The sequence below is a fragment of the Podarcis pityusensis genome, assembly GCF_964106645.2.
Source record: "Podarcis pityusensis genome assembly, chromosome: 6".
In the NCBI taxonomy this organism is placed as follows: domain Eukaryota; kingdom Metazoa; phylum Chordata; class Lepidosauria; order Squamata; family Lacertidae; genus Podarcis; species Podarcis pityusensis.
Genome location: NC_138030.1, coordinates 44,800,356 through 44,823,308, shown reverse-complemented (window position 1 = coordinate 44,823,308; position 22,953 = coordinate 44,800,356). Strand labels below are relative to the sequence as shown.

Genomic DNA, 22,953 nt, shown 5'->3' with positions numbered 1-22,953 from the left:
GCCGCTTTCCCAACTACTGCTGCTGGAAGCCTGAGAACTACAGATCACATATTTTGTCCAAAATTCTGCTTGAATCCGCCACCCAATATGAAGCCTCCAACCTGCCCTACAATCAGGTTAGCCTTGACTTAAAGTAGGTAGCAAGCTGGAAGAACTGTACTGTTTGAAACACAAGATTGTTCAAAAGCTGATATGTAATATTGACACCAGTGTTTTGTTTTTCAATATTTTTACAGAGAGTATTGAAACACAAATTTAGGGTGAAATCAGGGCAGTATGTTAAAGGAAGAACAGACCAATTGTGCTATACATCAACATGGAGAAAGAAAGGATGACACTGGTCCCGAGTAATGGATGGAATATTCTAAGAATCTGACGGTTTTTCTTTCTGGCTCATGGATTTTGAATTCTGTCATATATACTTTATACTAAGTAAGTTGCACGAATGGGAATTGCTTCAATTTAAGGTCTCTAAAGACTGCTGAATGCCTTTCCCAAGACAATTGGAACTTTGTTGGACCTATATCTCTTATCATGTGTTAGGGATGAATGTTAGAGTAAGTCTACCCATTTTGCTGCCTTGCTCAATGACCCCACTGTCCCCATGGTGAATAAAAAAACTACTTGAACTTGAAGGTCTCTAGTATTACCAGACACATTGTCAGCAGAATCACATGATACCATCCTTTATGAACTGTACCATTTCAATCTGCAGGTGCCAGCAATTTCCTCCCCATTAGTCATGTTATTCTAATTTTCTGCATGCAATGAGAATATTCTATATGAAGGAGAATTTTAAAATACAGGCAACTCTCAATTTGTGCATGTTTGATGCACGTGCAACTGCGCGCACGCACGCACTGTGTTTGGCACCGGAAGAGGGCAGGGTTGGAATGGGGACAGGCTTACGTGTGCTCCACTGGCACGTGTGACGACCCAGAACATAACCCCCATGTAAATTGGGGGGAGGGTTGCCTGTATGACTCCCTCACCTAAAGTCTAAAACGATACTGAACAGGAAGTACTATCAAACAATGTTGCTGAATCCAGAGTCATCAACCCCAAGCTTTCCTATAAACTATTTACAGTGATTTCTGGCTTTAAAAAGAAAAGCTCTGGGTGTTGTGCGGGTATCCGGTTGCACCAAGGTTTACTGGGAAGCAGCAAGCCTAACCATGGCTAATTCTCCATCTCTGAAAATACAAAAGCTTCTTGTTAGCCAGGTCTGTCTCCATCCATATACACAGGTTCATTGATAGGTCAAAAACAGGAATATAAAAAAGATGCAGTCTTAATATTATCAAAGGTGTAAGTTAGATGTTCTAATTTGTCATTAATTTCTAATTAACACAGATGAGGGGAGGAGAATAAGTCATCATATAGATGTAAAATCTGAAAGTTATGGACTTTTCCAGTTGTTAAAAAGAAATAACAACAACCTTTTCGATGAATCCGTTTGACACAACCCCACCTCATACAACAACTAACCTAAATGCGCAACCGACAGAAGATCTAGCTCTCTTTACCCTACTTCCATTTTCCTTTCCTTCCTCTCTGTTGATTTGCAGATTGTAAGCCCCTCAGGCAGGAATCTATCTCCCGTGTTTTGTACGGCGCCATTCATAAAGGTAACGATGATCACAGTAATAACCGGTTATTATCACTTCCGGCCTGAAATGTATATGGTTTTGCTCTCTTAATTTCCAAGGCGAGGAATATAGAGTGGGGGGTTACCATAGAAATGCCTAAGGCTTAGGAGCGCCTCTGTTCTGCATTGACCATAGAGACGCAATACAAGGGCGCTTTTTATTTTTTGCCGGAAGTCCGATTTTTTAAATCTCTATGGTAAAACAACAACAACCGGGAACGGTTGTCGCATAATAATTGCGCCATTTCCTTTAGACATTTGCGCGGCCGGTAGCGCATCGCTAGCGAGCAACATGCCCAAGTGAGTAAACTGGAGAGCCTTCGTATAAAAAGCTCTGGTGGGAACTGGGAAGGGTGAAAAGTGCGTACAGACTGAGTAGAACAATGTTCTGTGGAAGGGGGTGGGGACAGGTGGCTTGTCCCATATATTTACGTATATTGTTTGTGTACGTTCTCTGTGCTGGTTCCGGTTTGTACACATGTCCGTAATTCTTTTAAGTGGGCTTCCTAATAGCTTCACCAAAGAGAATTGTGGCTCTTAATGCTTGGTCGGGCTTACTCACAAATATTCGTGAATTCAAATAACACACCCACACCCACACACCATTTTTGTGTGCATGCGTGCAGAGGCCTTAAGGCTGAGGTCTTCGCAAGAACATAGAGAAAGTGCCTTATATCCGCTCAGATCATTGGTCCATCTAGCTCATTACTGCTGCCAGTGTACTGAGTGGTAGCCACTCTCCATATTTCAGAGGCTTTCCCAGCCCTACCAGGAGATTATGGGGATCAAAACAGTAGATACTACGCCTGAGCTGTGACCCTTCTTCTTACTTCCAACTATGTCCCACTGATCATGAGATTTGACTGCATATTTTGCTGACAACTTGTGCTGCCTCCGGGTAAACTGCCCTCTGGGAAGAACCCATTTAGACTTCACACCATGCCAGGGAATATTTGAGGCATTGTGAATAATTAAAATATTTGGTGGCTCACAGACTTAGCTGCCCTGTATGCGGGGACAAGCTATTCATAGGATCATAGAATTGTAGAGTTGGAAGGGACCCATAGGGTTGTATAGTCCTACCCCCTGCAATAAAGGAATATTCAGCTGTCCCATAAGGGGATCAGACCTGTAACCTTGCATTGTCAGCACCACACTCTAACCAACTGAACCATCTAGGCTGATACAGTTCTAACATATTCTGATGTTAGCTGTGATTGACACAGTCACTGTTAACCAGTGCATTTTGTTCTTCTGTCACTTAAGAAAGAAAAGAATGAGCTGAATACAGTATTGCATCAGTGGACTTTTGCTTTTACAAGAGGACAGCCTCTGCTACCCTAGCACACATCCAAAATCTGGTCCTCCAAGCCTCTGGAGCAGATTTTGAGGATGCTGTAGGGGGGAAGAATTATTATAGTGGGACCTCGGGTTACAGACGCTTCAGGTTATAGACTCCGCTAACCCAGAAATAGTACCTCAGGTTAAGAACTTTGCTTCAGGATGAGAACAGAAATCGCGCAGCGCAGCGGCAGTGGGAGGCCCCATTAGCTAAAGTGGTACCTCAGTTTCAGGTTGAAAACAGACCTCCAGAACGAATTAAGTTCTTAACCTGAGGTACCACTGTATCAATGAGAGTGACTAGATAGAATCTATCTTTGCACATAGATAAAGATAAGTAAATCTGAAGGATGCCATTGCATAAAACAGGTGAATGTTTTTTTGAGGAAAATATAGTGAAATAGCTTCTTGTAAAAGCAACAAAACTAAATTACTAGTCTTAACTAAAAAGCATATTAAACTTTTGAAAACACTAATATTTTAAGAAGCAAACAATCGTTACCCTACTTCCAGTGCATATTTGTCTCTCGTTCCAGGTTTTATTGTGATTACTGTGATACTTACCTCACCCATGACTCTGTAAGTAGGACATTTCACAATGTTACAGTATGAAAGTTAAAACAGTTCTTCAGAGGATTACTTCTGAATACATTTCCTAAGTAAAATCTAATACGCAAGCCTATCACTTTCATCTAGATAGATAGAATGTCATTCTAAAAGCACCTTCAGTGTGAAATTGTGTGGTGAACTTCAATAGTTTTCTATCCCATGCTGCAAATATTTATAGTCATGATTAATTTCATTATAATTTATATACATGATTAATTATTAAATGAATGAGACAGATCAGGGTAGAAGTTAAATATGCCTGAGCTCAATATGAATGTGAGTTGAAGACTATTGGTTGGCTGCAGGATCGTTGCTTGGGTAAATATTTAGTGACCAACCATGACCTTAATAAAATCACTATGCTGACTGTTCATTGTTATCCTGAGGTAGGTAAAAGCGGGTGGTGCTGCTTAAAGTTGGCGGTTCAAATCAGTGCGATGGGGTGAGCTCCCGTTGCTCTGTCCCAGCTTTTGCCAACATAGCAGTTCGAAAGCACGCCAGTGCAAGTAAATAAATAGGTACCACTGCAGCAGGAAGGTAAATGGCATTTCAGTGAGCTCTGGTTTCCATCACAGTGTTCTGTTGCACCAGAAGCAGTTTAGTAATGTTCATCACATGACCTGGAAAGTTGTCTGCGGACAAGCACTGACTCCCTTGGCCTGAAAGCAAGATGAGCACTGCAACCCCATAGTCACCTTTGACTGGACTTAACCATCCAGGGGTCCTTTACCTTTACTTGTTGTCCTGACAATTTTCTTTCTAAAGAGAAATGTCAATTTTACTTTATGTCATCACAAATACTGAAAGATGATGACTCAGTGAGCAAACTCACTAGATTCTCAGGTCTACTCAGTAGTTTACTAGTTTGAGATAAAATCACGATTACTGTATTGGAGACTACATGCAAAGGTTCTCTTCCTATATTGGTACAGGAAGGTGAAATTTATCAATATTTTAGACACATGGGGATGTTTGGTGCTTGGAGAGCAAAAGTTTTATGTCTTGCAGCCATCTGTGAGGAAAACCCATTGCAGTGGTAGGAAACATAAAGAAAATGTGAAAGACTACTATCAAAAATGGATGGAAGAACAAGCACAGAGCCTGATTGACAAAACAAGTAAGTCATATCAATGCAATGGCTGTTTCACATATTTGTTTATTTGATTGAAGTTTACACTTACCTAGAGAATTAGTTCAATCCTTTTTCCACAACATGTTTCCAGTTGAAGCTCTGCCTCCTTCAGCTCCTTTATTGGAAAGTTGCAGAACTGCTGGACTTAAAGGCTGTGTCATATAATAATGAATGCAGACGTTTATAAGAACTCCCTGTTGAAGAATTGTGGAATTTGTGTCCTATGTTACCACATTCAAGCCCTTAACAACAACAAAAAATTATAACCTATTATTCAGTTGTTTTCTTGTTGAGCTGAGGGGACCATATTTGGTGGTGTTTCTCTTAAAATATTGGGGAAATGGTTCCTTTAAGTATCTTTGTCCAGCACATTGACATACATTTCTAAGGGAGACTCTTAGGAGTGCCATATGCTCTTGTTTTTAATCTTGTGTCCACTAAGGGCCTTTGCCCTTTGGAATGTGCTTCCAACAAACACCAGGCAGGCTTTCAGTATTGATATTTTGGTGCTTGCTTAAAACTCATCTGTTTGTCCAGGCTTTCCCTGAGGGAAGATCAAGCTTGCTTGATGTATTGAGCAGATCTATTGTTTTGTGGTATCCTTTTTCTTTGTAAACTTAGTTTTATTGTTAGTTTCATGCTCTTCACCACTGATACTTTTTTTAAATCTTGGTTTGGTGGTTTGGAAATGTTTTCAACTTTAAATAAATAAATGTGGATGTTTTATGGAGCAATCCTATGCACATTTACTCAGATGTAAGTCATATTGAGTTCTGTAGGTCTTACCCTAAGGTAAATTGTGATAGGAATATAGCCCCAGTTTAGAACCTAGTTTTGAAACTTTTGAAAGCACTTCAGTTTCATCTGCACATCTTAATGGCCTTACTGTAGGATCCTATGCATGCTTACTTTAATGTCCCAATGTGCTCACTGAGGTTTACTTGGATCAGTGTGTTTAAAATAGCAAATTTACCTGGAATTAAGTTCAGTTGAACTCAGTGGGTTTTACTTCTGAGGAGACATGCGTGGTAATTTACTGTAAATGTTTCCAAGTTCCTTACATTAGTCACGTTTTAACAGTAAATGTGTTTGTCAATGTTCTCTCGCTCTTATAATTATTTGAAAATATGGTTTATTGAAATGGATGAAGCTTTCCTGCTTGTGGGATTAGATAAATTGGCTGGAAGGAATAAATCCAGGCAGCTGCAGAAATGAAGAGATTGCATGACTAGAGAACTTGAGGCAGTTCCACATGGAAAGTATGCATTTGGTCACTAAAAAGAATCAGAAATGTATAGGAAAACGTCAGTAACTAATTATGTTCGGCTTTTATTTATTTGCATTAATGTAGCGGCTGCATTTCAGCAAGGCAAAATTCCACCTACTCCATTCTCTGCGCCACCTCCAGGAGGAGCTATGATACCACCACCACCTAATATCCGTAAGTATGAATATTGATGTTTTATCTCTGGCTAGCATGGCAAAACTTTGGTATGTGTTACAGGGAAAACTTTAGGTGGTTATTTGGCTAGTACAGTTGTACCTCCGCTTATATATCCCTCCGCTTACACAAACTTCGGGATACGTAAGTGGCAAACCCGGAAGTATATTTCTGGGGTTTTGCCACACGACAGTGCGCAGAAGCAGTCCCTCTGGTTGCAGAAACCTCGGGATCCAACTGGAGCTCTGGAATGGATCCAGTCCACAACAAGAGGTACCACTGTACTTTAAAAAGAATACAGTGGTACCTCGGGTTACAGACGCTTCAGGTTACAGAAGCTTCAGGTTACAGACTCCACTAACCCAGAAATAGTACCTCAGGTTAAGAACTTTGCTTCAGAATGAGAACAGAAATTGCACGGGCACGGCGGCAGCAGGAGTCCCCATTAGCTAAAGTCGTACCTCAGGTTAAGAACATTTCAGTATAATTAATAATAATAATAATAATAATAATAATAATAATAATTTATTATTTATACCCCGCCCATCTGGCTGGGTTTCCCCAGACACTCTGGGCAGCTTCCAACAAAACACTAAAATACAATAACCTATTAAGCATAGTTTAATAGTTAAGAACGGACCTCCAGAACGAATTATGTTCTTAACCTGATGTACTAATGTAGTAGCCATTTATTAATTATGAATAACATTGCAATCTTACCCTGCTAGGAGTGATCGCCGAAGAAGAAGAAGAGCTATGGATGATGAACAGCTGATGTTCATTACAATATTACCTATTCACCATTACAACAACTGGTTGTAATGGTGAATAGATAAGATATTTCACCAACTCCTAACTTCTTACGGTGAAGAACTAACAGACAGTTGGGATGCAAAAAGATTGTTGGCAATCTTCAAAAACATCGTGTTTCTGAGATGTTAGGTTGGTGTGCAAACTTATTTTGACATTTGTCCATTGTTTTCATACTTGAGCGGGTCCTCCACGGCCTGGTATGATGCCAGCACCCCACATGGGTGGCCCTCCAATGATGCCAATGATGGGCCCACCACCCCCAGGAATGATGCCAGTCGGCCCTGGTAAGTTCTGGATGACATAAATATTTGCCCTTTTGCTTTAATTCCTTATATTCTGAAGATACATTTGTATGTGCATGTGCATAGGTCCTTAACTAGAGCTTGAGCTCCTATATGTTGTAAGTTTCCCTAAAACCTTCATTGTCTAGGAAGTTCTCCCATCTCTCTAGTGTCTGGGTTAACCCAGTTTTCTCCCCTTGGGATAAACCTCTTGCTGGATTATAATCAACATTCATTTAAAATTTGGTCTTGCCTGTTTCATAGGAATCTTGGGAGCTGCCATCCTTAAGATCTCATGTTTCTATGTATAGATAAAGATCTGAAAAATATATATTAATATTTACTGATTAAAGTGGTAGCTGAGATGTTTCTCTGTATAATTCTTAAACTTATTTCTGTCACTTTTTTTATTTTTCTTTACTTTTAAAATACATTTATACTTTAGCATATTTAACCTTGTTACGATTTATTAAAATATTTTATATTATTTTCATTGGCTTTTTATATAATTTTACAAAACTAAAAATGAAAACAATAAGTAAAGCATAATAACAGAGAAGAGACATCCCATATTCTTCTTCCTCCCACCTCCCTAACCCTCAATGGTACAGTTAGACTACAAGTTTGTTAAGAATTCTAACGCTTGTTGGTTTTGTTTCATTGTGCAATTTGGAGTGATCAAAAGGTGCCAGGAATTATTCTGTAGTGCTGTTGCATAGACTGTTATGCATTTAAAAGATCATACTATACATCTGGAGTGAATAAAACCTTATCTTAAAAAGCATTTCACTGATTCCAAAAGAAAGCTTTTTTCAGTGTCACCAAAATTCCCAACCTTTCCTCTAGGATAATTATGGTTTAGCCATGATGAATACACTTCGGGCTCAGTCTCTTCTCCAGTCTCTTGCAAGATTCCATTTTCCTTTCCTGATTTTCTTATGCCATAGCCTGCTGTGAAGTCCACATTTAGCCAACTAAAAATTGCCTTCAATCCATGGCTTGAAGTGGGTTTCCAAACTGTGATTCAGAAGTTGTCCTAGTTAGCATTAACCATTCTTTGCCTGATTCAGATGTCACATCATCCCATGGTTAAGCAAACAAGGGACGGAGGTGCTCTCAATCCCCAAATCATGGTTTGACCACAACACCTAAAACAGGCAATTGTTCATCAAGCAGTGCTGGAACAATATTACTAATACCCTTTGCCACCATTAAAAGTGTGTAAAACAGGAAGCACTCTTAGCAGTAAACAAAGTGTTGGGCATGCTCTTTACCGTGTGACCATTAGGTAAAGGTAAAGGGACCCCTGACCATTAGGTCCAGTCGTGGCCGACTCTGGGGTTGTGGCGCTCATCTCGCTTTATTGGCCAAGGGAGCCGGCGTACAGCTTCCGGGTCATGTGGCCAGCATGACTAAGCCGCTTCTGGCGAGCCAGAGCAGCGCACGGAAACGCCGTTTAACTTCCTGCTGGAGCGGTACCTATTTATCTACTTGCACTTTGACGTGCTTTCGAACTGCTGTGTTGGCAGGAGCAGGGACCGAGCAATGGGAGCTCACCCCGTCATGGGGATTCGAACTGTCGACCTTCTGATCGGCAAGTCCTAGGCTCTGTGGTTTAACCCACAGCGCCACCCGCGTCCCCTGTGTGACCATTAAGTACGCCCAAATAATTTAGTCTGTGTTAAGTGAGTCTCCTAAATGTCTTCCATATGAAATACCAAATATATAATGCAGTACAAAACAGCAATGTATGATACCTTGAAAGACCTGGTTGTGTAAGTATGCTGTAAAAGTTCTTGCCCAATTCTGGAACTTTGAAGGCATTATCAGTGTTTGTGGGCACTATCGGCATTTGGAAGCTATCTAATCTAGCATTTGTTTTTGAAGTATATACTATCATAGCACTATCATAGACAGGTAAAACAATGGAACTGGATATCCTGGAACAGGACTTTCCTGTACCACTTGAAATATGCTCCTGGAAGATGGGAGGCCTTTGGGAATGGTATGGGGGATTGGCATACAGAATGGAAGCAAGTCATCCTCCTGTGTAAATGGAAGAACAATTTAGGATCTAAACCAATGTGATATGCAGTGAAGAAATGACAAAACATTTCCAAAGAACCACTAGTCTAGGAAAGTTTTCTCTTTCCATACTGAAAACGTGGAAGCTTCTTCCTAGAAATCTAGGTGGTCTTTTCAGGACACTTTTAATAGACATTGTGGTGCCTTTGACTAGAAATTGGTTAGTACATTTCTTATGCTTTAAATTTACTTTGCTGTAGCTCCAGGAATGAGGCCGCCCATGGGAGGACATATGCCAATGATGCCAGGGCCACCTATGATGAGACCTCCATCCAGACCCATGATGGTGCCAACCAGACCAGGAATGGCTCGTCCAGACAGATAAAGTGGAAGTGGACTGACCATTCTGCCTGTGTTTTATGTACACCTATCTGTGAACAAAAGCCCTGGGAGTTCCATTGTCCCAAGCAGCAACAAACCACCTAGTTTTTCAGTTTCCAAACTTAAATGGGTGAAGGAGGGAGGGGAGAAGCAGAAGACTGGACTAGAGGTTTGTAACATTTATCAGACACATGTCCTTGTTCATTATTGGAATAAATCTTTGATACTTGTTAGACACATTGTCTTTGTGTTGTTCATCCCACGTACATGGTTCAGTAGGACAAATAAGTCATAAACCAGATTGCTCATATGGTTGAGGCACAATTCATGATGCTGCCACTACTGCCATTCTCCCACCTTCCCTGCCTCTGGTGAAGGTAGTGTTGTTCTCCCTCTCTCCCCAAGAGCTGCACATGGTATCCTCTCACCCTCCCTGCTCTTGGATCTCCCCCCCCCCCCTCTTCACATACACACACACTGTTGCTCTCTCCACCTCAGTGTTCCTAGCTACCCTTCCCCATGCTTCCTGGTGATCTGCCTTAGATGTTTCTTTCGGCATGCGTTCCTACCATCACCTTTGTTTTTGGTTGGGATGGTATGAAGCAGCAAGTCTTCTAGCAGCAGAAACCCTTGAGACAGCGCTGCTGGGGAGTTGTGCTTCTGAACAGTTTGAGTCTGAGAGATGCAAATAATTCCTGAGCACAGTGACCACTCACGCTGTATAGAATGGAAAAACAGTCAAAGTTTTATATTCCTTAAATGCGTAATGCAAATATGAGATTTTAGTTTAATAAAAAAAGCTTTCTGCATATGGCACACTCAAAAAAAGTTTGATGCTGCAGAAGAATACATGCTATTTGTAAATAAATGTGTTATTTAACCTTTTGGTAAAACATAGTATAACAGCACTCTGAAACCATTTGGTTTCAATAAAATCAAATTTCCCAACAAGTAGAAACTTACTATTATTTATTTATTTTTCTGTAATGTATTCACACACATCCACATCCACATACTGCCTTTCAGGGGAAAAGCCTTGCAAGGTGGCTGACAAGTAGATAATACAATTAAAATAAACTATGAAATGGAAAACTATTTAAAAACAGCATTCTGTAAAATATTAAGCCTGATTCTTCTTGTTATCAGCAATTTGCTTCTGTAACCTAAAGGGAACCTTCATGGAAAATTTGTCTGCAATCCTAACACTACTTGAAACGTGAAAGACCAGTGATCTCTGGTTTGGGGTTGGGTATTTATGACTTCATTAACAGCTTCTGGTTGTGCAAGAAGCAGATTGCTATGATACAACCTATGCTTTTTTATGTGGACATATGGAGTCACCAGGACTGCTGAGCTAGCAATTGTGGGCAACTATACACCCTTTTGTTGTGGATAATTGCTTCATGAAAATAGCATGTGACCTGCCTTAAAATGAGTCATGTTTGCTTTTTGTAAGTGTTGAGGTGTGTTTTCAGCAGTGTAGCCTTCACTTTTTCCTAGAGAATTCCTGCCATACTTGCAGAATTTGAAATCCAATTGGGAGTTGGCATCTTGCACCATTAAAAGCTTGGTGAGCAAAACTGTGTATGCAAGTTGACATTGCTCTGTTAATTGGTTAAGGCAGTACAGTTGCTTAGGGCAGCATGAGCGGATTTGTGGGATCTGCTTTGCTTTTTGTTCACTAAAATTTGAGATTCACCAACCAGAGCAAAATTGTGGAGAAGGGGGTGGAGCATCCCACAAGCACTGCCATATCAGCTGCACCCCATGAGCCATTTACCAAAATGATCTGCGTATTCAATTACAAAACTACATCCGACATACTCCAAACCAGGAGACGACAGCTGTATGATTTTCAAAACAAGCTGCTATAAAATCAGCAGCTTCAAAGTAAACCTAAATATTACACTGAGCTAGCTGGGTAGGCTTGCCTAAACCAAAAGGGTTTTAGGGGGTGCTGGCTCTATCCTTAGGCGGAGTGAGGCAGCTGCATTGGGCTGCAAACACTGGAGATCTGAGAGCAGCAGCAGGATGGTGACAGGATAAAGTGCAGGAATGTGTGCCTGCTCTTAAGCCAGCCTACTGCCCTGCCAACAAAGGTCCGTATAGTTAAAGCTATGGTTTTCCCAGTAGTGAAGTATGGAAGTGAGAGCTGGACCATAAAGAAGGCTGATCGCCGAAGAATTGATGCTTTTGAATTATGGTGCTGGAGGAGACTCCTGAGAGTCCCATGGACTGCAAGAAGATCAAACCTATCCATTCTGAAGGAAATCAGCCCTGAGTGCTCACTGGAAGAACAGATCCTGAAGCTGAGGCTCCAATACTTTGGCCACTTCATGAGAAGAGAAGACTCCCTGGAAAAGACCCTGATGTTGGGAAAGATGGAGGGCACAAGGAGAAGGGGACGACAGAGGACGAGGTGGTTGGACAGTGTTATTGAAGCTACCAGCATGAGTTTGACCAAACTGTGGGAGGCAGTGGAAGACAGGAGTGCCTGACATGCTCTGGTCCATGGGGTCACGAAGAGTTGGACACGACTAAACAACTGCCCTCCTTTGCAGTGGAAAGCAGTAGCGTTGAAGTAGAAGGCATTTGACAGCCTGGTTGGCATTTGTAAATGGCACGGGAGGTGGTGCCACCTTGACTTTTGATTCAGGCAGCAAGATGTCTTGGGCCAGCCTTGCATGAGCGCCCCACTATGATGTTTATTATCTATTTATTTATACTCCGCCTGGCAAGCAGCCGAAGTGGCCCTTGGAACCTCGAGCATTTTAGAAATCCATCTTCCCCGTCAGACAAAGGCCAATTTAAAACAATAACAAGAATTATTTTTTTCCCCCAAAATTTTTTATTAATGTTCCAAAAAGTTTTTTAGACAAACAAACAAAAATCTCAGCCTTATTTAAACCAGTCTTAGTAACATTGTTAAGTGACTTCCTCGTACCCCCCTGGTTGAATTTCAATGTATATCATTTTAACAGTTTTCCAAAACCAATATTCTTATATAATTAACTTAATCACTTAACATCTGTCTTTCTTTCAAATTTGGCATTAAACATTCATCACATTACATACTTAAAGCCTAAGCCTATCTGATATTTGCAAGCTTTTCCAATTAAGTTAACTTAACATAGTTAACTAAATAGTCTTTAAATTGCATCCATTCCTCCTGGTAGTCCTCCTCCAACAATAACAAGAATTAAACAACAAGACACCATATTGCCCACAACGACAGAAACCGCGGGGATGTTGTGCTTTGGCTGCGGCTTCGGTACCATGCAGGGAGAGGAGGAGGTTGCTGGGGCTGCGTCTGCTGCGGCTCTCCCTGTGAGCCAACAGAGGGCGCTGCCACGCCGCCGTGTTCGTCCCGCCTCTCTCCGGCGGGCGGGGGCTGAAGGCGGCTCTGCCGGACTTGGCCGCGGTGGTGGCCGGGATTCCGTCGGCGTCTGAGGCCGGGAGGGAAGGAGGGAGGGCACTGGCGATGGCAGGAGGCGGCCGGAGCGGCGGAGGCGCCGGGCGGCGAGGGAGGCTGTGATGGAGCACCTGGGGCGCTAAGAGGAGCCTCGTCCTGTCCAGGGCCCCGGCATGGCTGGCCTCTTCAAGAAGCAGATCCTGAAGCACCTGTCCAGGTGAGCGTCGGCAGGGGACGCCCTGCAGGTCTCCCTCTTCGAGTTGCGCGGAGGCAAAAAGGGGGGAAAGGAGCCCTTGAGGGGGGCAGAGGCGAATGGGGGTGCGGGTCCCCGAGAAACCTTCCTCTGTGGCAAGGGTCTTTGCGACAGCAGAAGCCACGAGGGGAAGGGGAAAAGGTTCACCAGACGGACCCCCCCCCCCAATTATCTGCCTCCCACAAAATGCTTGTTTTCTTGTGCACTTCTTTCCCCTCCCCAGCCCCCAATTCCATTTGTTGCCGTCTGTTCTTCCCTTGGGTCTGCCCCCTTCTTCTGCCTTGCCCGTTTTCTGTCTCTTCTGCCCTCTGCCCTGCCCCTTCCTTGGCAACAGAAGAAATCCTGCTTTTGAATGTTGCCATTTAATCCTTCAGCTCTGGCCGTAATGATGTTGGAGATGATCCCCCCCCCCCACGACTGTTTTATATTGTGTGTGCGCTAAAAATCTGTTCCTTTGGCTTCCTCCTCTTCCAGATTAGTTTAAATTTTGCACAGTGAAGGCTGAACATCTTCTCTTAAGGGCTGCTTATAGTTCCGAAGCTTGCATCTTTCTGGCTTGCTTGTTTGAAATAAGTAAAAAAATGAAAATAATTCTCCCGCTGGCGACCGGAGTCTTAAACAATTGAAGGACCGTTGCATGAGTTAGTTTTTTCCCTTTGCGTTTGGGATTAGTAACATGAGAGAGGGAGACATCTGTGTCAAGGTAGTTAGTGTTTTAGAGTGTGGGGAGGGCAAGGACAGCACAAGTAATATAGCAAATCTGAGGAGAAGCATATGCTAGGATGAGCAGTCCATATATTTTCCCTCAATATATTGAGGGAAGAGCAGTAACAAATTACTGGTGCATACAGTTGAAACTCTGGAAATCTGGGCTCATGCCCAACACTAAATTCACCATCTGTGTTGTTTGTACACAGTACATATTCATGCCACATTTCACTTGTGTCATCATTATTTGTTAGCAAGCTGATGATATTTCTGGCTGTCACTAACATAGAAAACGCCTAAGTTGGAAAACATAGGACAAACTGTGCTAATTCAAAATATGGTGTGCTAGTTTTCATTTGAGAATCCTACCCATTTGGGGCTTTAAGAAGGTGCCTTTTGTTTATAATACTGACCAAAAACTGAGACGTGAAACAACTTGCAAGAGCCTGTCCGTTAAATTAAAGCTTTTCCACATGATCAGTTAACACGTGCCCCGGTCACATTATTTCCCCTTACTCCAGTAGTCTCTCCGCTCCTCATTATCCAGCCTGCACATTGTGGGGGAAAGGATAGCATTGCTGTAACCATGTTGCTGTCCCTTCGCTCCTTCCCTTCTTAACTATGGCTATGCATTCTGGGGCAGGTAAAAGAGAATGTACAAATACTGGGGGAAGCTGGAGGGAAGACTGCTTGCTATGGCTTCTTGCCTCAGGTTCCAAAGAGCAAGGGGGCCATCAGTGTGAAACAAGGCAGCTTAGAGCTGAGACTACCTGCAGGATGCTATATGCATTTCCCCCACCCCAATCCACTTCTTCCTTTTAAGTATTTTTGGAGAAAGGGCATGTGGTGGTGCTATGAGACATGGTAGCCCTTGTCTGATAAAGAACTGTAACAACATTAAACTGAAAAATTCACAGAGTAGCATAGGTGGATGGGTATAGTTGTACCGTGGGTGCAAATGAGAACTCCTGGCTGTCATTGATAGTAGGTGCATGTTTGTTTTTAAAGTAAATTCCCATGCCTCTCCCTGCCCAAGAGCCCAAAAGGTAACTTGCATAAAGTTATTTCTAAAATGAAGTAAAACTTCCAAACAGCGAAAGAGCCAAGAAGAACAAATTACAGAAATATGACAACTGTACAGCCATAAGCCATATAATATCTATTGTAATTCTGCTAGCTAAAATGTTAATTTTCCTTTCCCAGGTAAAAAATATTTCAGTTCAAGCACTGTGAAAATGTGATATTCTTGTTAAAGAAGTGTGTAGAGACCTTACAACAAATGAATAATGATGGCAACTGCATAAATGTGTGGAAAAATCATTCGGACACTTTTATTATGTAGGGGGGAAAAGTAGTCTATGAAAATCCAGCATAAAGCTCAGTGAATATCTTGAGCCATGGTTTGCAGCACTGGCCCTCAGCTGCTAATCCTGATATTTTGAAGCTTTTTATATGACTGAACTGAAAGTAATATAGATTTGACATCTAGCAGAATAACACATAAAGACTTGAACTAAAGCTCCTGGTCTGTAGCAAGCCTGTAAATATATTCAGTGACTCACCAATTACTAATAGGGCTGCTTTTAAAGGAATGGTACCAAAACAGAAGTACACTCTTGTTAAGTTAGGAATTCTCGTTTCTCCATCTGCTCTTATTTTGGTAGTGAATGAAGGAAAATGCATCAAAACTGTCATAATATATTAAAATAGCTGGTAGGCTTGCAAAACACATTCCCTGCCATAAGGCAAACTGTGTATCTATTTTTTTCTGTGACTGCAGTTATCTTAGGTAAAATACAAAACCTAAAGCTGAAGTTGCCAATGTCTGCAGTTTAGAAACTATTTAATGGTGAAAGAATGGGATAGGAGAAGGTTTATCATGAAGGAGTAACACTGATGACAGCAAACAGAGGGTTTAGTTGGTTGCAGGCAGCATATAACTAGATATAAGATGATTTAAGAAGTCTTCCCGGTGTCTGCCATGCTTTTCACAGGCCAGTGTTTCGCCGCAGGATGAGGGCCTCTTGTGATCAAGCAGAAAGACAGAAAACACCCTTTGACTGGATCTTCCTAAGTGGAAGGAGCCTGGTCAATTTAGGGATAAGACAGATGTGCACTGAGAAGGCAGAGCCAGCCAAGCATTTATTTTTTGCTCTGGCAGAATCAAAATTACTTCCTACCCAACATAAGCTGATCACCATAACAATATTTTACTAAAGATTAAGACTTGATCAAACTATTGTTTTCAGATTCCTAGTTGTACTGGCCATTCTTCCTCCCCTTTACAACTCTGCATCCTGGACAGCTGGTAGAGATCAGAAGGCTCTCAATCACCTGCCCTGCATTCCAAGGGACCTCATCCATCCAATGAGTTGATAAGCTGCTTCTGTGTAGCACTTTCTTCTAGGCAGGGGCTGCCATGGTTAGTATGGAGAGAACTTAACTGTGAGTCTGGGTTTGGACCACACACAAGCCAAACCTTGGTTTAGTTCAGTGTGGCACAGAAATAAAATGGACCAGGAAGGAGCAACGCAGCTGTGAGCTTTTTTCGGGGGGGGGGGGCTGTGCATTTGCTTGGCCTACTGTGTTGCACAAACCAGGATTGGAGAGTTGCTATAGAAACACAGGCCGTTACAGTGATTTACTTTGTTTTTAGTATTCAGGCTCCCAGGTTGTTTCCTTCTGGGTCAGTCTTTTCTGCTGTTGAATCACTTAACTCCCGAGGGTGGTGGTGGTTGGTTGGGGTTTTTTTGGCATGGGGGTTGCACAATGTGCATGTGAAGGAATTGCTGCTTTGTCACTTACTGACTCTCACCAATAGTTTGCTTGCAGGCTTTGGAGTATCAGATGATACATGATCTCATGATCAGTGGCATACAGTATTTAGCCTAAGGATGAGAAATAGTCTGGTTAGAATAATTTCCTCTTTTTTCAGTTCATGTAATACCTCAGTGTTTGAGTGGCTTACTGTGCTAAGACCATTTCCCCCTCTAAAGATTTTCTTAAAGAATGAACTTCTCTGCCCTGGCTTGAAAAATATTTGAATTGTGATCTCTTGAATAGAATGACTTAATTTTAGTCTGTGTTTAAAATTTCAAGCATTTCTATTGAATAGTGACCACATTTCTTTTAGGATTCTGCTTGTACTGAAGTTTTATTGTGGGTCTTAGGAATGTAAACTTCCTTAAAATAAGTGACTATTGTTGGATAGCTCAGTTGGTTAGAGTGTGGTGCTGGTAATGCCAAGGTTGCAGGTTCGATCCCCGTATGAGATAGCTGCATATTCCTATATTGCAGGGGGTTGGAGGGATTCACTTATAACTTTACAACTCTATGATTCTGTGGCTTGATTTTCATATTCCGTTGCTGCAGAAGAGGACCAGGAAGAAAGATGATGGAATTGCTAGTTCTGCTTCTCCTGACTTTCCTTTGATCCCATATACAAACTGCATTTCACAGATGAAGAAAAAACTCAATGAATTAAACAGGGCTAATTTGTCATTTCCAGAGAATTACATTTCACAGGATGAATGAAGTGTGATTGATTTTCCCCCCATCAGAAATGCTTGGCTCGTTCCAGTAAGCAAAGCAAGAAATGTTTTTCAAAGAAATACCTGTAAAGGTATCAGTCATTCGCTATATTGTCTTGGTAAAAGTGAAAATGAAATTGTAACAAGAAGAACCCCAACTTGTTGATTCGGTCAGCCCAATCAATAATCCCATAGCGTCAGCTTCTGAACTTGACAAAGTAGGAGTGGAACCACTGCAATGAATTCATATTGAGCCTAGGAAAGAATTCTATTAAATTCTTCCCTATTTAGGACATTGTTGGGATTTTAAGTTGGCTGTTTCATTGGCCTAGTGTGGAGTACCCAGTGCTACTGGGGAAATCAGGTACTGTGTTTAGAGACTGTGTGTGCACACACACTAACTCAATACTTTAATCTGACCTAGGGAGAATCTGAGTTGGTTCCAAATCAATTTGGAGGGGAGCTAGTGTTGAATTGGGGTTAATTTGGCATGCTATCTTGTATCAAAATGGTGCCCAGCGTCCAAATATAGATGAAGACTCCTGCCTCTTGCTCGGGAATCCTCATGCTGAGTTTGGTAACAATATCTTGAGTGGCATCCAAATTCATGTAGGTTGAAACTGTCCCATCAAATGGGGCAACAATATCTTCAGAGTTTTCCAAATCTGCGTAGTTTGGATCCATTACACCAAAAAAATCAAAGTGACAGTATTGTCCACCATCTGGATAAAGAATGGTGTCCTGCGAGCCACTGGCGGAGGAATGGGGGGGCAGGGGGAGCACACCGCCCCAGGCACCATCAGGGAGTGGGGTACATGTGCCAGCCATGCTCCCCCGCCTGCTCTCCGCCCCCAGTGCCAGAGCATGCAGCTTCACCTCTGCTGCAAGCTCCAACTTCAGGAACCCTCATGCAGAGTTTGGCAACGATATCTCAAGAGTCATCTGAACCTATGGGAAACAAATGGACAAACAAACCACTTTCCAGAATAGATAGTAGATTATGAGAATGTCCTATTTAGATTTTATGCAATATTTTGTAATAGGCTAAAACTGTACCTTGGTTCTTGTCGTCTATAATATAATGTGTAGTTAATAAACATCCTGGTTACTCATGAGACCTCAGTGATTTCTGAAGACGATCTTTCCAAAACCCAGAAGGCTCATAGGAAATATTTGGAGTGAGTGAAATAGAAAAAGGAAGTGTTTAGTCTGCTTTGGTGGGTTGATGGAAACAAAACTGAAGAGGGAAGGGGAAGTACAAGTGAAGGTCACAGGCTGAAGTTCAAAAAGTGAAAGCAAATTTTCTGGAGTTTCCATACCTAGGTCCTTGGTGTGATACCTGTCATGAAGTAGTGATTCTGCGAGCAAGTATCGCTGAGTGGGGCCCCTCAGGTAGGTGGTAACAATTAGTCCCCAAAGTGGGAGCAGGTGATGGGGCTGGCTGGCTGCCAGCATTCCCCAGTCCCTATAAATCTTCAAGTTAACCTAACGAGGGTTGAGCAGATGAGACCAATAGTGGGGCTAGTGGTCAAGAAGGCAGTTTCTGCACATGCTGTAGAGGAAAATGAGGGGCAGAAGGGGCTCGCTAATCTGGGAAGGTAGCCCATCCAGAAGAAGGAAAACTCCCAAACCTCTGCTGCCTTGCAGGGTATCTTGGGGAGAAGAAAAGGCTAGGGAGTAAACTCTACACAAATCTGGAGTGGAGTCCTTAAAACAGTTGGATGGTGCCTTGTACACCTCCTTCCAGCAACTCCTGCAGTTAAGCTGGTGCCAAACGTATTGCAATCTAAACCACTGCGCCTCTTGGGCTTGCTGATCAGAAGGTCAGTGGTTCGAATCTGCGCAACGGTGGTGAGCTGCTGTTGCTCTGTCCCAGCTTCTGCCAATTCTTCCCAGTTCAAAAGCACACCAGTGAAAGTAGATAAAAAGGTACCACTGTGGCGGGAAGGCACTCATCATGGTGTCCTGCTGTGCCAGAAGCGGTTTAGTCATGCTGGCCACATGACCTGGAAACCTGTTTTGGACAAACCCCGGCTCCCTCGACCTGAAAAGCGAGATGAGCGCCGCACCCCATAGTTACCTTCGACTGGACTTAACCGTTCTGGGGTCCTTTACCTTTTATCTTTACTTTGTTATCTGGGCAACCCAGGACATACTGCCCAGGCTTGCACCCTGGGGAGGTCACTTCAGTGCTGCTTACGCTGCAGTTTGACTTCACCCCACAGGCATACTCCGTTGTCTCTCAAGACAGACGACTGCCAACAACACCACAAGTTGGAAAAGACAGCACAGCACTTGTACGTGCAGCAAATACACTGACGCACATGAAGCCCCCAGAGAGGGATCCTGAGGTCCCTTTTGCCTTCCAGAGGTGGAAGGTCATTCTCTCCCTCCTCTGTCAGCCTCAACAGCAGGTTTTTTTTATTCTTTAGTGTTGCAAAACTGGCTTCTACTGTTCTCTTTCAAACGGACCTAGATTACATCATCCTTGGGGGGAGGGAAGATGCATCATGGTCTCATATCTCTTCCATTGAGGATAGCATCAACTTATTGAGCAATTAGTCAGCAGTTGTATTCTCTCAAAGAAATGGAGGGTATGGGTGTGTTTAGCTAGTTAAAAGTATACTATTTAAATGGAATAGGAGGAGAACATAGATAGTCTTTAGGTATCTTCTAGATAAGCTAGAAATTAGGAAAAATTATTTATTCCCCGTCTGCGAATTGCCTTGGTTTGGACAAATTTGTATTTCTTATTAATTCTTTGACTATCACTGGCTCTCCAATGCCCATACATCCACACAATATTATTGAAGATTGCAATAGCTCAATGGCACAAAGCCCGGGCAGTGTGTGTGGAGGTCCTGGGCTGCCCAGATGACAAAACACTCCCTCCTCTGAGCCGCGCTGATGGGAAGCAAAGCAATGGCAGAGCATCCGGTTTGCATGCATAAGGTCCCTGCAATCAGTGGTTTTCCTACACCTGTGGTTTTCAATCAGTGTGCCGTGGCACCCTGGGATGCCACGAATGATGGTCAGGGATGCCGCAGGCAACACTGGCCTCTGTCCCTCTTTCCTTCGCTCCCTCCTCTGATGCCCTCTCAGGTCTCTGCCTCCCAAAGGCTTGCACAGCTGTTTGTTGCAGCAGTCCTGGCTACAAGCTCCCTAGGTGAATGGTGCTTCTGGGGCTGGCCAAGGGGTGCTTCCCAGGTCCCTGTGGGGCAGTGTGAGGAGGCACCTCTCTTTGGGGCGGGGGCAGCTCAGAAACCAGGGGCAGCAGCTGCTCAGAGGATTCCTAAGGAGAGCAGAGAAGAAAGGAGGCTGAGGGAACACTCCACAAGGGAGGGTGTTTGAAAGGGGTGAGGGACTGCCTGCTCTGCAGGCAAGGGGTGATATAACTGGGCTCCTGATCCCCACAGGGGTGCTGCAGAAAGAATGTAGTTGGTCGAGGGAGCTGTGGACCCAAAAAGGTTGAAAACCTCTGCCCCACTTCTACAATTTGGACTGGGAAAGATGCATTTTTGAAGCCCTAGCACTGCTGCCTGTCAGTGTAGACAGTACTGTGCTAGATGAACCAACAGTATTAGGAAGCTTCCTTTGTTCCTAAAAAGAGCAGCTTTGCATTCATGACTGTTTTATACCAAGTGGGGTCCTTTCATGCAGTTGGCAAGGGGCAGGCAGAAGGTTCCAGAACGAAAGATTCACTTTGTTCTTTAACCTTGTACAGTGATACCTCAGGTTACATACGCTTCAGGTTACATACGCTTCAGGTTACACACTCCGCTAACCTAGAAATAGTGCTTCAGGTTAAGAACTTTGCTTCAGGATAAGAACAGAAATCGGGCTCCGGCGGCGCGGCAGCAGCAGGAGGCCCCATTAGCTAAAGTGGTGCTTCAGGTTAAGAACAGTTTCAGGTTAAGTACGGACCTCTGGAACAAATTAAGTACTTAACCCGAGGTACCACTGTATACTGCTTTCAGATGAAGGTTGGTATACAAATTTAATAAATAGATTTAATTTTTTTAAAAAAAAACTTTGTATATTCCTGGCATGCACTCCCTGAGATATTACTCCCCAGGGAATGTGTCTCTTGAAAGTAAAAAAGTTTCCCCACCCTTGGTTTAGATCATAACCTCCTACATGTAGCTGGATAATTTGCAAGACTTCGTTAAACTAGTGACTGTGGTTGCCTAAAATATCTGTTGCAGCTGAAAGGAAGTGTGAAACCACAAAACTTCAAACTGTTAAAAATGGATGATCTTTTAGTGGAATGGAACTTTTAGCATAAAGATGCACCCCCTAAAAGTGCTGTGTGTTTGAAAGTAAACCAGCCAGCAGTACACTCCTGGTGCTTGAATTTAACCATGTAATGCCTAAAATCAAGTGCACTTTGTCTCGAGCCTGAAGATTAAACCATAGAGACAAAGGTGAAACCTTGCTTTAGCCTCCTCAGCTAAAGGTATGACAGGAAACATACTCGTAAGGCATATAGAATCATAGAGTTGGAAGTCATCTAGTCCAACCCTCTGCCATGCAGGAATCTCAACCAAAGCATCCATGACAGATGGCCATCCAACCTCTGCTTTAAAACCTCTGAGGAAGGAGAGTCCACCACCTCCGTTTCACTGTTGAACAGTTCTTATTGTCAGAAAGTTCTTCCTGATGTTTAAGTCGGAATCTCCTCTCTTGTAACTTGAAGCCATTGGTTTGAGTCCTCCAGAGCAGGAGAAAACAAACCTCCTCTATCTTCCATGGGACCACCCTCCTCTTTCTTTAGAAATAAAATGGGGATAAGGCTCAAATATCTTGGTATTGCCAAGACTTAATGCTTGTATGATTAACATAGACAAAAAACATATAGTCACAAGTGTAGAGATGGAAATGGTTTAGGTTGTAGCTATCAGTTCTACTTGGTAAGGTCAGAACTCTTGGTGATCCTGTTAGGGAATAATCTGTGTGTACTCATTATTTTACGTACTTATGCACACTTTTTGCTTGGTTTGTATGCTTTAATCATTGTTTTCTTACGTTTTATTAGATCAGCTAATGGGAGGGGGCACATAAATGCTCAATATAGAGTACTTTTTATTCAGCAAAAATTGAGAGTTTTATCTGTTTGTCATGCAGTATCTCCCCTGAACCTATATTTGAATGGAACTTGCATGTATAAGCAATAACATTACATTATTGATTCAAAGTGGGACCCAATCCATTAGTTTGAGTGTGGAGGAAAGGAACCGACCAAAATCATTGTCGTTGGTCAAGAACTTCTGCATGCAAGAAAATAGACCAAGATAGATTTTAACTACATTGTTCTGAAGTGAGATACCATGAACTCTCACAATCTAGTACACTAAGCCCACAACTTATGCGTTTTTAAAC

At 42.6% G+C, this 22,953-nt stretch overlaps 2 protein-coding genes across 3 annotated transcripts in view; both read left to right on the top strand.

Moving 5' to 3' along the window:
- The first annotated feature begins 1,833 nt into the window (after window positions 1–1,833).
- SNRPC (small nuclear ribonucleoprotein polypeptide C) lies at window positions 1,834–9,904 on the top strand. Its single transcript, XM_081010177.1, has 6 exons — window positions 1,834–1,948; window positions 3,526–3,568; window positions 4,607–4,715; window positions 6,082–6,171; window positions 7,164–7,268; window positions 9,551–9,904. Exons 1-6 carry the CDS (start codon window positions 1,941–1,943, stop codon window positions 9,673–9,675), a joined length of 480 nt encoding a protein of 159 aa, XP_080866303.1. The 5' UTR covers window positions 1,834–1,940; the 3' UTR covers window positions 9,676–9,904.
- A 3,179-nt stretch (window positions 9,905–13,083) lies between these two features.
- Window positions 13,084–22,953, top strand: part of LOC308479363 (bridge-like lipid transfer protein family member 3A) — a 50,134-nt gene continuing 40,264 nt past the window's right edge. Inside the window, exon 1 of one of the 2 annotated variants that reach the window (XM_081009958.1) lies at window positions 13,084–13,300. In XM_081009958.1, coding sequence (XP_080866084.1) covers window positions 13,257–13,300 — 44 coding nt within the window. In that variant the 5' untranslated portion in view covers window positions 13,084–13,256. The remainder of the gene's footprint in view (window positions 13,301–22,953) is intronic. The other variant, XM_081009957.1, reaches the window with a different exon arrangement.